At 41.0% G+C, this 13,185-nt stretch overlaps 2 protein-coding genes across 2 annotated transcripts; one reads left to right on the plus strand and one right to left on the minus strand.

The window, feature by feature from the left end:
• Positions 1-7,379: 7,379 nt before the first annotated feature.
• On the minus strand, positions 7,380-8,306 carry LOC311019783 (olfactory receptor 10A3-like; the record flags this gene model as incomplete). Its single annotated transcript, XM_084019355.1, has 1 exon — positions 7,380-8,306. The coding sequence occupies one exon, from the start codon at positions 8,304-8,306 to the stop codon at positions 7,380-7,382; it is 927 nt and encodes a 308-aa protein (XP_083875481.1).
• Positions 8,307-11,733: 3,427 nt separating this feature from the next.
• On the plus strand, positions 11,734-12,669 carry LOC311020433 (olfactory receptor 4B13-like; the record flags this gene model as incomplete). The annotated part of the gene is made up of 1 exon (XM_084020457.1): positions 11,734-12,669. The coding sequence occupies one exon, from the start codon at positions 11,734-11,736 to the stop codon at positions 12,667-12,669; it is 936 nt and encodes a 311-aa protein (XP_083876583.1).
• Between the last annotated feature and the right edge of the window lie 516 nt (positions 12,670-13,185).

Here is a 13,185-nt window from a genome sequence, read left to right on the forward strand (position 1 = left end):
AGAGACAGGACGCAGCTTACGCTACGTGGCAGCATGCGGCTATGTTTACGTGGATGTATCACTATGGCTCGCCTATGTGGCTCAGGTGAAGTTGCTGGGCCCGTATTGTGGGGACAGATCCATTAATGAGGGTCAGTGTCGAGGCAAAGGCAGCTTTGTACTAGGGATGTCCCGATCCAGCTTTTTGCACTTCCGATCCGATACCGATATTTTAGCTTTTAGTTTAGATACCGGCCGATCCAAGCATGTATTAAAGATTAAAGATATTCACTTATTTTGTTGTCAGACTCATGTTAAAAAGGGTTTTACTCTTAAGAACAACTAGCCAACTTAAATAGGTTAGTTTGAATAATCCACAATGATTGGTAATGAGAAGCTGACCTGTTTGTTCTTAATAGGGAACGACATGAGTGCATGTATTGTCTTATTTTATCAAGTAAAATATAAGTTATAGGTTTTCTCAACAGCTTAATAGTTAATAGAAATTTAGGTAGAAATATAACTCAGAGTTTCACAGCTTATCAAAAACAATCCTCCTCCCACAGGGAGTCCCTTGCTTTGCATTCACACTGCTCCAGCCCAAACGGGCTTTAGCCCGTACACACGTCATCACGTCCTAATACTACACACACAATATGGCTTGATGCTGTTTTGAAGGAGTGCATATATTTATCGACAACACTCGACCTGCATCAGCGCATGTGCGCACGAGCGGATCTGTGCCAGCAGGCAGCACGGAAGCCGGTCCGGTTCCGGTCCCGCTCACACCATGAGTCTGAAGAGTGCAACAGCTTATCAAAATACAGTGTCAACTTTCCGTGTTTTCAAAGTAGAAAGCGACATCGTGGTGGTTTAACGAGGCGGAACGGCATCATAACAACATCAAGCGCGTAAAGTACACGAAGAAGAACGTAGCGGGAGCGCGCGGCGAGGATTGTTGTGGCTGCACGTCTTGCGGAGCAAGTCTACTGTGCTGCGCGGAGGCGCTCCTAATGTAAATGATTCATGAATGAATTGATAGGTGGCTTATTTTGGGCGTATTGATTTTATGGCCTGTACAATGGTAGGGGAAACACTGGACATGCACACAAGTCCGTCTTGTTGTTGTTTAGTGGATGCTGGACAGGTCGCGAGGTGTGCACTAGGTGTGATGGAAAACGTGGACCGGACTCTGGGGAAAAAAACTGAAAAAAACTGGAATGGATTACCTACATTGGTGCGCTGGAAAACACGGACCGGAGTTTTGAAAAAAAAAACTGGATCGGGAGTCCAGATAGGGATTTTCCCGTGCAGGCCGATCCGATATCGATATGCATTTTTTGCTAATATCGGCGGCCGATCCGATCCAAATATCGGATCGGGACATCCCTACTTTGTACTGACCCTCGTTACTGAAGCAGCCCGATGTGAAGTGGTTAGCACACACATAAAAGCTAACATGGACCGTAGCCATAAAAATAAAACGCAAGAGACCAGACCGGGACCGTCATGCACGGCGCTCTGTCGGGCACACACGCCCCCCGGGCTCCGTCCGACCGGAGGCAGCAGTGAAGACACACCAGAGCATGTGAGACAGAGGGAGGATTATCTCCAGCTTTGATGTTGTATCGGAACATGAAGCAAACATCTCATGTTAGATTGACTGGTAACTCTTTTACTTTCTTCATAATTTTATTCACCACTAGGTGAGTACTACTAGCGTACTTATTTGAAGCTTTGGGGTCGAACCACTTTGGTGGTTCATCTGGCTGAGAGGCTTTGATGAGGCTTCATCTCATCATCACTAGGGACAGGCAAAGTCGAAACCGGGAACTCCGTCCAAGGAACGCTGGAGAGATTAGTGCAAACGACAGAACAATCTGGCAACGAGTGCGGGTTTAACGTTTTGGACGGTAACTCGATGTGTGTGTATGTGTAGCTAGCGCTAGCCACAATGACGCTAATGCTGCTTTCTTTGCTCTATAAGTAACGTATCCGTGAGCTATTTTGGCAACAATTAATATCGTAAGTAGTACCGTGTTATTGACAGTTCACAGTTGCTTGTTTTCCAAATGGGGACGTAACAGTATATTTAAACGGATGAAACCCGATGAAAACAGCATCCTGTATGCGGGCAGTTTGTTTATTTCACATTAACAGGATTAAAAACCTGATCCTCTACACATATAAAGATATACAAGGAACAGGATTTGGTCAGTATCATGTCGTCCAGCAGAATTATGTGCTGAATTTTAAATATAGGTTGTGTGCTGTTTTATAAGCATGATTGTGTTAAAACGCAACATTACGTGCTAAACTTTACTGTTACAAAATTCAAACATGAAGTTTACTGCTCATCCACCTTAGCTCAACAGCAAAGTCTGGCAGGTTTCCATATTAACAAGATTTATATTGTTGAAATGCTCAAATTCTGCACTATATTTGTCTAGGTGACCATGTGGGAATTGTGCAACGATGCCTTCAGACACTGAACATGTACACCACAGGTAATATTACTGTTTGTTACACCAAGTTGTCTGTTATTGTCTATTATTATTCACATAACATGACGATTATCATGATTCACACTAGGTAAGAAGATGGATGCAGCAGCCGGAGGAGGAAGAGGCATGCATGGCGGAAAATCCTGGTCGTCTGTCTGAATGTTCTCTCTCCAAAACGCATTAAATATATAAACAGCAGGGGCCTCATTTATAAAGCTTGCATACGCACAAAACGGGGCTGGAAAGGTGCGTACGCCACTTTCCACGCAAAGGTTGTGATCTATAAAAACCAAACTTGACGGGAAAGTGTGCGTACCCGTAAGCAAACTCTGAGGCATGCGTATGCACATTCTGGAGACTGGAGGGGAATCAGCGATACAGATGTCAGAATGTAGGAAGTAAACGTGAGAAGAACTATTATAGTTTTGATGACTCGCACACATTTAATTTCACTCCATATCATACGTTAGATCCACGTTATCATGAGGAACTCAACTTCATAAACGCCTTCTTTTAAAATCCAACCCGTATCTTAAAATAATTTCAAAATATTTAATCAGCGCTGTCACCGCAGGAGGAGGAGGAGGAGACGGCCCGACTGCATGTTATACAGGATACAACAAATACCCTCCATTAGATCACTGCAGAACACAGCGGGAATAACTAAATAGTCTCCTTATTTACTGTGCATATGTCATCAACACACATACATACAGCCATTAAGCCATCGTATACTTGTTACACTTTATCCTCGTTTTTAAACCACCAGAGCGCATTGGAAATGCGCTATAATGAGTGCCACGCTCGTGCGCGCTCAGTCGGGGGCGCTCAACAGGGCGCAAAAATCCATGAGGATGTCATGCTGCGTTTCTAAGATAAGGAAGACAACAATGTTCATTTTTAACATATTGTTTTATTAATATGGCAATTGCTTGCAACACAGTGCGAGTTAGCTATAGCTCATCTGCAACGTTGTTGATGGCGGTGATTGTGTCTCGCTGAAGACTGAAGGCTCACATATGGGCCAGCTCTGGGCCAACTGCAAACACACACAGTTGGTCCAGAGCTGGCCCATGTGTAAGCCAGCTCTGGCAAACCAGATCCGGGCCACTGGGGAGCCGTCATTCTTTGCGGTATGTCACCCGAATGCAAGTGCCTCAGTTGGTCCAGAGCTGGCCCATGTGTAAGCCAGCTCTGGCAAACCAGATCCGGGCCACTGGGGGGCCGTCATTCTTTGCGGTATGTCACCCGAATTCAAGTGCCTCAGTTGGTCCAGAGCTGGCCCATGTGTAAGCCAGCTCTGGCTAACCAGATCTGGGCCACTGGGGGGCCGTCATTCTTTGCGGTATGTCTGCCAAGTGCAAGTGCCCCATGTGGACCAGAGCTGGGCCAGACGTCAGCCTAATCCATGCTGCATCTGGCCCGGATTAAAAAACAACAGTCGTACAATTATACAAATTATTTATTTTCACAGCTAATTGCCAAAATACATTTCCAATATTGAGTAACCAATGCAATGTGTTATCAGATAAGTGCAATATGCATCGGAACATTCAGTACCTTTTTCACAATTCAAAAAGCGGCAACATTTTAACACTGAAAAGTTGTATAGTTGGCAGTATATGACTGCAGCCATGCATTCATGGTAAACACACATCCTTCATAATAAAAGCACAGTATCAGAAATTATAGACTTCAAAATAAAAGTCTGACTTTTTTCCATTCACATATACGACCCACTTGGGTCCTGACCCATCAGTTGAGAGCCACTGGCATAGACTGTTCAAAAACATACAATGCAGTGGAATGTTGCATAATACCTTAACATATTCTTACAACATCATCTGTCAGCAAACACAACATGTCAAGAGTCTACAGAACATTATTACGAATTTAACATTCACTGCCATATCTTCAGTTTAAAAACCAACATTGAACATTTTAGATAAAACAACTTGGCATAGACTTTCACACCATGCATAGGAACATCACATCTCCATGTGTTCCACCAGCAGTAGCACCTTACAAAAGGTGAAGAGAGTTCAGATCAAAAGTCTAAAATGCATTTTGCATGAGAGCTTCTCTCATTGTCCATCCTTCTCATTTACTTACTTCCTCCGGCGGTTCCTTTCTGCAACCATTTTGTAATCCTGGTCTCGATTTCTTGGTCTGTGGCATCAGAAGTCAGACACACACATACAAACACACAAATTAATGAATATCACAGTACAGTTCACAAGTGACACATCTGATGACTAGCTCAAGAAATATGATTGGCACTACATTCCAACAGCCATCAGTGTGTTTGGCCATTAACATGCAGTCTCTGGGTTAGACTTCCTCCAGTCAGCGTGTAAAACACAAGCACATCCCTGTCATCGTTCAACAGAAGCCATTCTTCCACTTCTGAAATAACATGTTACACACTGCTCTGCAGGTAGCCAGGCTACTGTAGGTTTGGTGTATAGATGTAGCATAATAAAATGAAATTAGGTCAATCGATCTTTGCAAAATAAAATAATTTATATATAAACATCATTGCCAGACCTGGCCCACATCTGGCTAACATACTATTTACCAGGTCAGAAATAAGCCAAAAGTGCCGGCTTGATGCCAGATCTGGCCCAGACCTGTCTGTTACAGACCTGGGCCACATACACCTAACCACAATTGGCCCACATTTGGCATGCCATTTCATAAACGGTGCCATCACTGCCAAACCTGGCCCAGACCTGTCTGTTACAGACCTGGGCCATATACACCTAACCACAATTGGCCCACATTTGGCATGCCATTTCATAAACGGTGCCATCACTGCCAAACCTGGCCCAGACCTGTCTGTTACAGACCTGGGCCACATACACCAACCACAATTAGCCCACATTTGGCATGCCATTACATAAACGGTGCCATCATTGCCAGACCTGGCCCACATCTGGCTAACATACTATTTACCAGGTCAGAAATAGGCCAAAAGTGCCGGCTTGATGCCAGATCTGGCCCAGACCCGCTTGCTATGTGGGAGCAAAAATACTTCACAGAGATCATCTGCTTCCAATAGGGTTCCTGGTGAGGATGCCTGGAGTCCAGGAAAAGAAACCCCGATACCAGAGACCCACCACCAGAGCAAGGGCAACAGGTAATGGAGTGTTCAACTACACTTCCTTGCAGCCTCTGAACTGTCCCCAAGATGAGATCAAGGCAGTGTAGTTGGAGACTCTGTGGCGGACAGAGGACTGGAAATGGAAGACGTCCCAATTACTAGTGAGTCTGAAGATGGACCAGCACCTTATAGTGACCCAGTTGTAAAAAGAGCAGTTAAGCCAGTCATCCGTTTGAGTTATGATGAACCGGGAGAGCCCACTAACAGACCACTTGTCATTCTGCATAGAGGGGTGAGGATATGCATCACACCTATGCCTTCCTACAGACTCAAGGTCCAATGTGATGAGCACAAGAGTAGGGAACTAGCTGAAAAGTCTGATGAGGGAGGGTGTAGCCAGTTGTTATTTTCTTTGCTGCCTTTTGTATTATTATTTTTATGTGGGTCCACACTAAATTTGAAACACAATATTCTCTGTTCCAGAGATTCAGGGTTTGAGTATTACTGGTTTATATTTTGGTGCTACCTTTTGAACGAGATTTACACATTTACATGAAAGATTGAGAGATTCTGTGCAATTTACAGTGTGATAAGATTGCCTTGGTGAATATTAAAGGGCACTTGCCTGTTTTTTTATTTTTTATTTTATTTATGAGATTAAAGGTCAACTATTTGATTTTCTTGAGATACTTTAACTTGGGTTATGAATACTCTAAAAAAGAGAGAAAAAGTGACATTTGTGTTAATTAATTAGCCTTATTTTACAGTAACATAAATATTTTGATTTTGTGAATAAATAATTAATTAATTGTAATTCACGATTCCCTTTGTGTCAAGTTAATAAATAGTGTTTAAAAGAAGAGGTGAAAAGTGTAAAAATACTAAAAGCCTGTGTCGTTCTAAGTTCATGGTATCTGAGGAGTTTGTCAGGTAAGCTGGGTTACAGGTCATAACAATTAAATCAACCTTATAGTTAATAGAATCTGAATAACAAAGTGAAAGAACCCTTAGTGCTGTATCTTAAAGCCAGGATACTTAGAAAGCGCTACATACGCTTCTGGAAGAATGGTCAAAAGGTCCCATAAACGCACTCCTAAACCTTGTGGAAAGCCTTCCCAGAATAGTTGAAGCTGTTATAGCTGCACAGGGTGGGCCGACATCATATTAAACCCTATGGATTAAGAATAGGATGCCACTTAAGTGCGAGTCAAGGCAGGTGAGCGAATACTTTTGGCAATATAGTGTATGTACAAGATTCACAGGGGATTGACCACATCTGTTACAAACATCCTGAACATTGGGGTATATTTTAGACAATCTATGATTAGTGTAATGAATTATATGTATAATCCTACATTGAATCAGTCCATGAACCACAAACAGAGGAATTGTGAACAAGATCAAGGATATTGTCCCACTGTTGAAGGAGCTCTTGAGACTAAAACTTCAGGCTCAGCAAATATCAGTCTCCCATATATATGATTTGTTTGCAGCTTTTTATTCTTGAAAAGTCTTTCGGTTTCAATAAAAACACAATTGCTGTATTTTCATTACATTGTACAATACAATGTTTCCTACAATGCTGTATATGATGCATATCACAGAAAGAAAAATGTGCATTATTTTTGAAATCCTCATGAAACACATATCCAATCAGAGGGCAGCTTGTGGATTCACAGCAGTTGTGTGCAGCTGCATTTCAAGTGCCATACTCTTGACCTTCAACAGCCACAAATGCAGTTTCAATTTCTGTAAAACACAGAAACCTTCTGGATGGTACCAACATAAGTGGCCTACATTTTACTGTAGACAAGACTTTTACATATGATGCGTATTTTGGACATATTTAGACCATACAGTAAAGGGTTGAAAACCGGTTGGCATGTAAGCCAGTATAATGAAAGAATAATTCTTACAATATTGGGTAGATTGTTAAAATTAAACCTGCTCTGTAATATTTCAAAGCAAGCCCCACATGAAAAGTTCAAAAGTGAAGCAAGGTGAGGTGTGCAGGTACTGACAGCTTTCTGTCTTGTCTGTTTACAACCAGAAAAACAAATTTTAAGAATCTTAATGTAAGTGTAAAAGATAAGAATCAGAGGACAAAAGATAGAGAGCGAGGTAACAAAGAGTCCGTAGATGTTATTGACTGTCGTGTCAGTACAGGCCATTTTAACAATAGAGTAATTGTCACAGTACACCTTGTTAATAACCGTCCCACACAGCTGTAAAGAGCTACTCAATGATGTCATGACAAGACACAGCAGTAAAGGGCAAAACCAGGTTACAGCAACAAGCGTGGCAATTCTGTTAAATGACATTCGGGTGTTATATTGTAGAGGGCAACAAATGGCAAGGTATCGGTCATACGACATGATGGCTAAGTTTAAATATTCTACACCTCCGTAAGAGTATAATAAGAAATTCTGTAGAAAACAAAATGGAGCAGAAACCATGTGAATGTCAGAGAGGATCTGATACAGAAGGAATGGAAACAAGCCTGTACTACCCAACAGCTCATTAACAAACAGACTGCACAGAAAAAGGTACATGGGTTCATGTAAGCTTCTGTTCATACAGATAACAGCAATGAGCAACACATTGGAACAAACTATTAACACATATAAAGATACGATAAGCATGAAATAGAAGTATTTTAAAAGCCCGGTGTCAAAGTAGGCATCAAGTGTGAAATATGAAAACTGCGTAGAATTTATCATGATCTCCTGTCAAACATTGTTCGGATGAATTTTTTAATTCATTCACTCTGCACTTAACGATTATGTGAAGCTATCGTATTAAACACACTTATAGTTTTGCAAAGAAAGTTTTGCAAAGAAGTAAAGACATTCATTATCAAGAAAACAACTGAGGCAATGTTCACTATTCTTTGATTTTAAATGGGCTTATTAATAATAATAATAATAATAACAATAATAATAATAATAATAATAGAAAATTACATTTGTATAGTGCTTTTACAAACCCAAAGACGCTTAAACACTAATGCAGGACAGAACCGTCTGGGATGGTGTGAATCTGTTGACCTGCTGCTTTCAGTCTTGATTCCCACCTAACTGAGCTGAAACTCTGCCTCCACTTCCTTTAACATGTTTAAGCCAGGGGACGCCCACTAGAGACTAGAACAATCTGGCAATGAGTGCAGGGTGGGAAGGAGTATATATACCCGACTGATTGGTGATCAGCAGCAGCTGCGGTGAACAGGTGAGTGGAGTTGAACTGATTAGTGGTGGGTGAAACTGTCAATCTACCTGCCACATTGGCAGGTAGCCAATAAGACAACACACTGAGCAAGTGTTGTGTTGTTGACCAATCAGGTAGCCAATGTGTGTTGTTGTGTGTTGTTAAGCACCCGCCCCCCCCACCTCCCCTCAGCTGGCGAGTTTGACAGTGCGTGCGCGTATAGCCCCGTTCACATATGCCGCTACTCGCCGCTCGCTTTCTCGCTTAATTCCACTCGCTGGCAAAAAACATTCACTTCCGCCGGCAACTCTGTGGAACTCTCTGTTGACGTCAACTTTCAATCATCTCTATTCTACATTCTGATTGGTACTCGCTTGGTACTCGCTTCACTCGCATTGCAGAAAGTTAAAATGATTTTCTCTCTGTCCCCGCCCACATCGCATCGCCTGTCCTGGCCACATTCCGCTAGAACACATTCACATTCATTGACAGTTGTCGCTCAGAGATGGGCGAGTGGCGACGTATGTGAACGGGGTTTTAGTCAAAACCAAAACACCAAGGAAGGCTGAGGTCACCCACTTATATTAATAATAATCAGTGGTGGACAGTAACGGAGTAAATTACTTGAGTATTAGATTTCTTTGGTACTTATTACTGTTACTTGAATACATTTCCAAGACAAATACTTTTACTTTTACTCGAGTTAATTTCTAGAAAGGCTGAAAAGTACTTGTTACTTTCAGGTCTGCAGGTGGATTTCAAAATCCACCTGCCACAGTGGCTGGTGGCCAAAAAAGTTAACTTCAGGCCCTGCTGGTAACACATTCGTAGAAGGCTTGATATAACAGGGACACAAAGATTAATGTAAAGACCCAACTCATCTGAAAAACTGGAGGCCTATCACATCACAGTGTGACGACATGAAGGCCAAATGTCGTATTAACTGTCACAGTGTCAGGAAAGCAGGTTTGGAGCCAAATGCAGAATGAATTGATGAGGAGGCAGCAGAGAAAGTCTTAAATCAGGCAACAGAACTAAATCCAGCGCAAATGTAATGCTGATTTATTGCAAAGACTAGGACCAAGGCAGGTACTACTGGATACAAGGAGGGACAAACTGATACAAAGATGAAATACACAAGAGACTCATTAACTAGTGAAACACAGGTGTGGCAAAAATCAAGACACTAAGTGTGTAAACAAGGTCACACATAGTATGCAGTAATTAGACATTATGTGCAGCAGAGATAAGCTTTATGCGAATCCGCATGTAAGAATAAATGCTCCACCCACCACCCGAATGGAATTATTTTCTCCAATTTAGAGACACGCCACCTCCACTGGTGTATCTAAATGTGATGACACTTAAGCAGGCTGGTTATCAGATTTATGTCTAGTTGGTCAGAGGTGAGAAGTAACAAAGTACAAATACTTAATCGATGTACTTGAGTAGAATTTTCAGGCGTCTGTACTTAATGTGAGTATTTATTTTTCTGACAGCTTTTTACTTTTACTCCATACATTTTAAAACAAATTCCTGTACTTTCTTATCCTTAAATGTTCAAAACAGGCTTGTGACTTCAGTTTTAATGCACAATCGACTTGTTTTAATGCACAATCGACTTGTTTGAACGAGCAGAAACAGTAGCATTCAAACCTCGCCAAGGACATCACTCACTGCAGTGTTTTTAATGTGAAAAGCAAAGCATGAGAAGTCAACACGTCTAGAACACACAGAATACGGTTGATCTACAAGCTAAAGAGTTCACTGTTAATCAGAGCCTGAAAGTGAAATCCCCCAGCTGTAGTTAATGTTGGCACAGCAGCTAACGTTAGCACGTCTGCAGCCAGCACTTAAACAATCTCAATTAACCCCTAATATACAGCAAAACTCTAAGTGAAGTATCACCAACTTCATCAACATCTTCAGGTGATTAATCGGCTCATTGGATACGTCGTTGTTGGAGATAACTCGGCTGTTTACTGTGAAAACGGTCTTGGTTGTCTTAGCATCAATAACTAGCATTAGCCAACACTCAGCCACTGGCTGCACCTGAAACTCCTCACCAACATGATATTGAGTCACCACAACACTGTGTGACATTTAGAGTGTCCAACACCTAAGTATGAAACCAGTATTCTGAGATTTTTTAACAGTGCTAACGCAGCGGTGCTAACTCCACAATAACAAAACAGGAAGGAAATCACGTTTTTCCTCCGCATCATCAACAACAATGTTTCTCTGGTGAGTGACTATCAGGCTGCAGGTTGAAGAGTTGAGAGAGAGAGATGGATTTTATTTTGTGTGGTATTTAACAAAATCATTTCCATAAAAATACAATGTTGAGGTTGGAAGTTTTTCTTTTACAAAAGCAACATCCTATTATGTATGCTGTTACACATCAATAATATGTATTATTTTGACAAACATGCGCCAATGAAGAAACAGGAAATGCTTTGCTATAGTCTTGTTATTTTATTTTGTTTTTCACTTGTACTTGAGTCTTTTTGAACAAAAGTATCTGCTTCTATACAGAATATCTGTACTTTTGACACCTCTGCTAAGTTGCATGTGAAAGCTTGTTGTTTAACATGACATCAGTGGCTCCTTTGATGCTGACGTCAGTCGGCTGCTGTAAGCATCGCCTGAAAGAGTTAAAAGAAGCAGAGTTTGAGCTCAGTTAGCAGGGAGACTCACTCTTGTATCATTAAGGTTGATAGATTGTGGGAGGAATTGTAAGCTTGAGTTACTTGTTTTCACAATATAGAATAAGTTTTCTTTTTATTGGCATGAATTCTGTAATGTGTGATTAATGCTTTGCTTTACACGATACAAGTGTAAACTACATACATAGAAAACTAAATGTCACATTAATAATCATAATAATTATCATACAGTAGACCTAGTTGGTCCACTGTATAATGTTCTGATTGAACCACTTTAATGATGATGATCAACAATACACAGGTTTCATATTTTGCACTGGTTGCCTACTTTGACACCGGGGATTTTAAATATTTATTGTTAATGATTGTCATGTCTTTATATGTGTTAATAGTTTGTTCCAACGTGTTGCTCATTGTTGTTATCTGTATGAACAGAAGCTTACATGAACCCATGTACCTTTTTCTGTGCAGCCTGTTTGTTAATGAGCTGTTTGGTAGTACAGGCTTGTTTCCATTCCTTCTGATTCAGATCCTCTCTGACGTTCACACGGTTTCTGCTGCATTCTGTTTCCTGCAGATTTATTGTGTGCATTTCTATGGAAGTGTAGAATTGTTCACCTTAGGAGTCATGTCTTATGACAGATATCTTGCAATCTGTTTTCCTCTTCATTATAATAAACACGTGACAGCCAGCAAGGTTGTAATCTTAACTGCATTCATTTGGTTGTACAGCATCCTAGCAACGGTTGTCATGATGTCTCTGAGTGCCCCTCTACAGCTGTGTGGGAACACCATTCACAAAGTGTATTGTGACAACTACTCCATCGTCAAACTGGCCTGCTTTGACACGACAGTAAATAACATCTTTGGGATTGTTTACATGTTTACAGTCATCTTTAGTCTTATAGTTTTAATTATTTACTCTTACATGCGGATCCTTAAAGTGTGTTTTTCTGGCTCTAAACAGACCAGACGGAAAGCTATCAGTACCTGCACACCTCACCTGGCCTCTCTGCTCAACTTCTCCTTTGGAGCTTTCTTTGAAATAGTGCAGGGCAGGTTTATTATGAGTAGAGTACCCAACATGTTTCGCATCTTTTTATCATTATATTGGCTTACATGTCAGCCACTCTTCAATCCTGTTCTTTATGGCCTGAATATCACCAAAATACGAATCATATGTAAAACTCTTGTTCTTGATAAAAGAATGTAGATTGTTCATTAGGAATAGCAGGAACAAACAGAAAGGAGATGCCTGGATATTAGGGAAGTTAAACTTTCTGATAACTGTGTAATGTGTGTATTAAATGTGTTGCTGAATTTTAATAATAGTGTGTATTAAATGTTTCCCTGAAAGTGTAAAATAAAACATTTGATTAGTTGGTTTGAATCTTTCACTTCAAACCAATGACTGAATTCTAGTCACTAATCAAAAATGTGTGTGTGTGTGTGTGTGTGTGTGTGTGTGTGTCTGTGTGTGTGTGTGTGTGTGTGTCTGTGTGTGTGTGTGTGTATAGAGAATATAGAGTGTGTGTAGATACCATAGAGAGAGGGAGAGCTACCTCTGTGAAAACTGTATGATCATCAAATTACTAACGGCTCACGTCAGAAAAAAGGAAATGGCCAAAAAAATGTGACCAACCTGTATCAGCAGTACAGGTGCTCTCCAATCAATTTGTCTTTAATTCACCTGACAAACATGACAGCTTCTGCACATTGTAAATAACAC

The sequence above is a fragment of the Eutrigla gurnardus genome (assembly GCF_963514095.1).
Source record: "Eutrigla gurnardus genome assembly, chromosome: 10".
In the NCBI taxonomy this organism is placed as follows: Eukaryota; Metazoa; Chordata; class Actinopteri; order Perciformes; family Triglidae; genus Eutrigla; species Eutrigla gurnardus.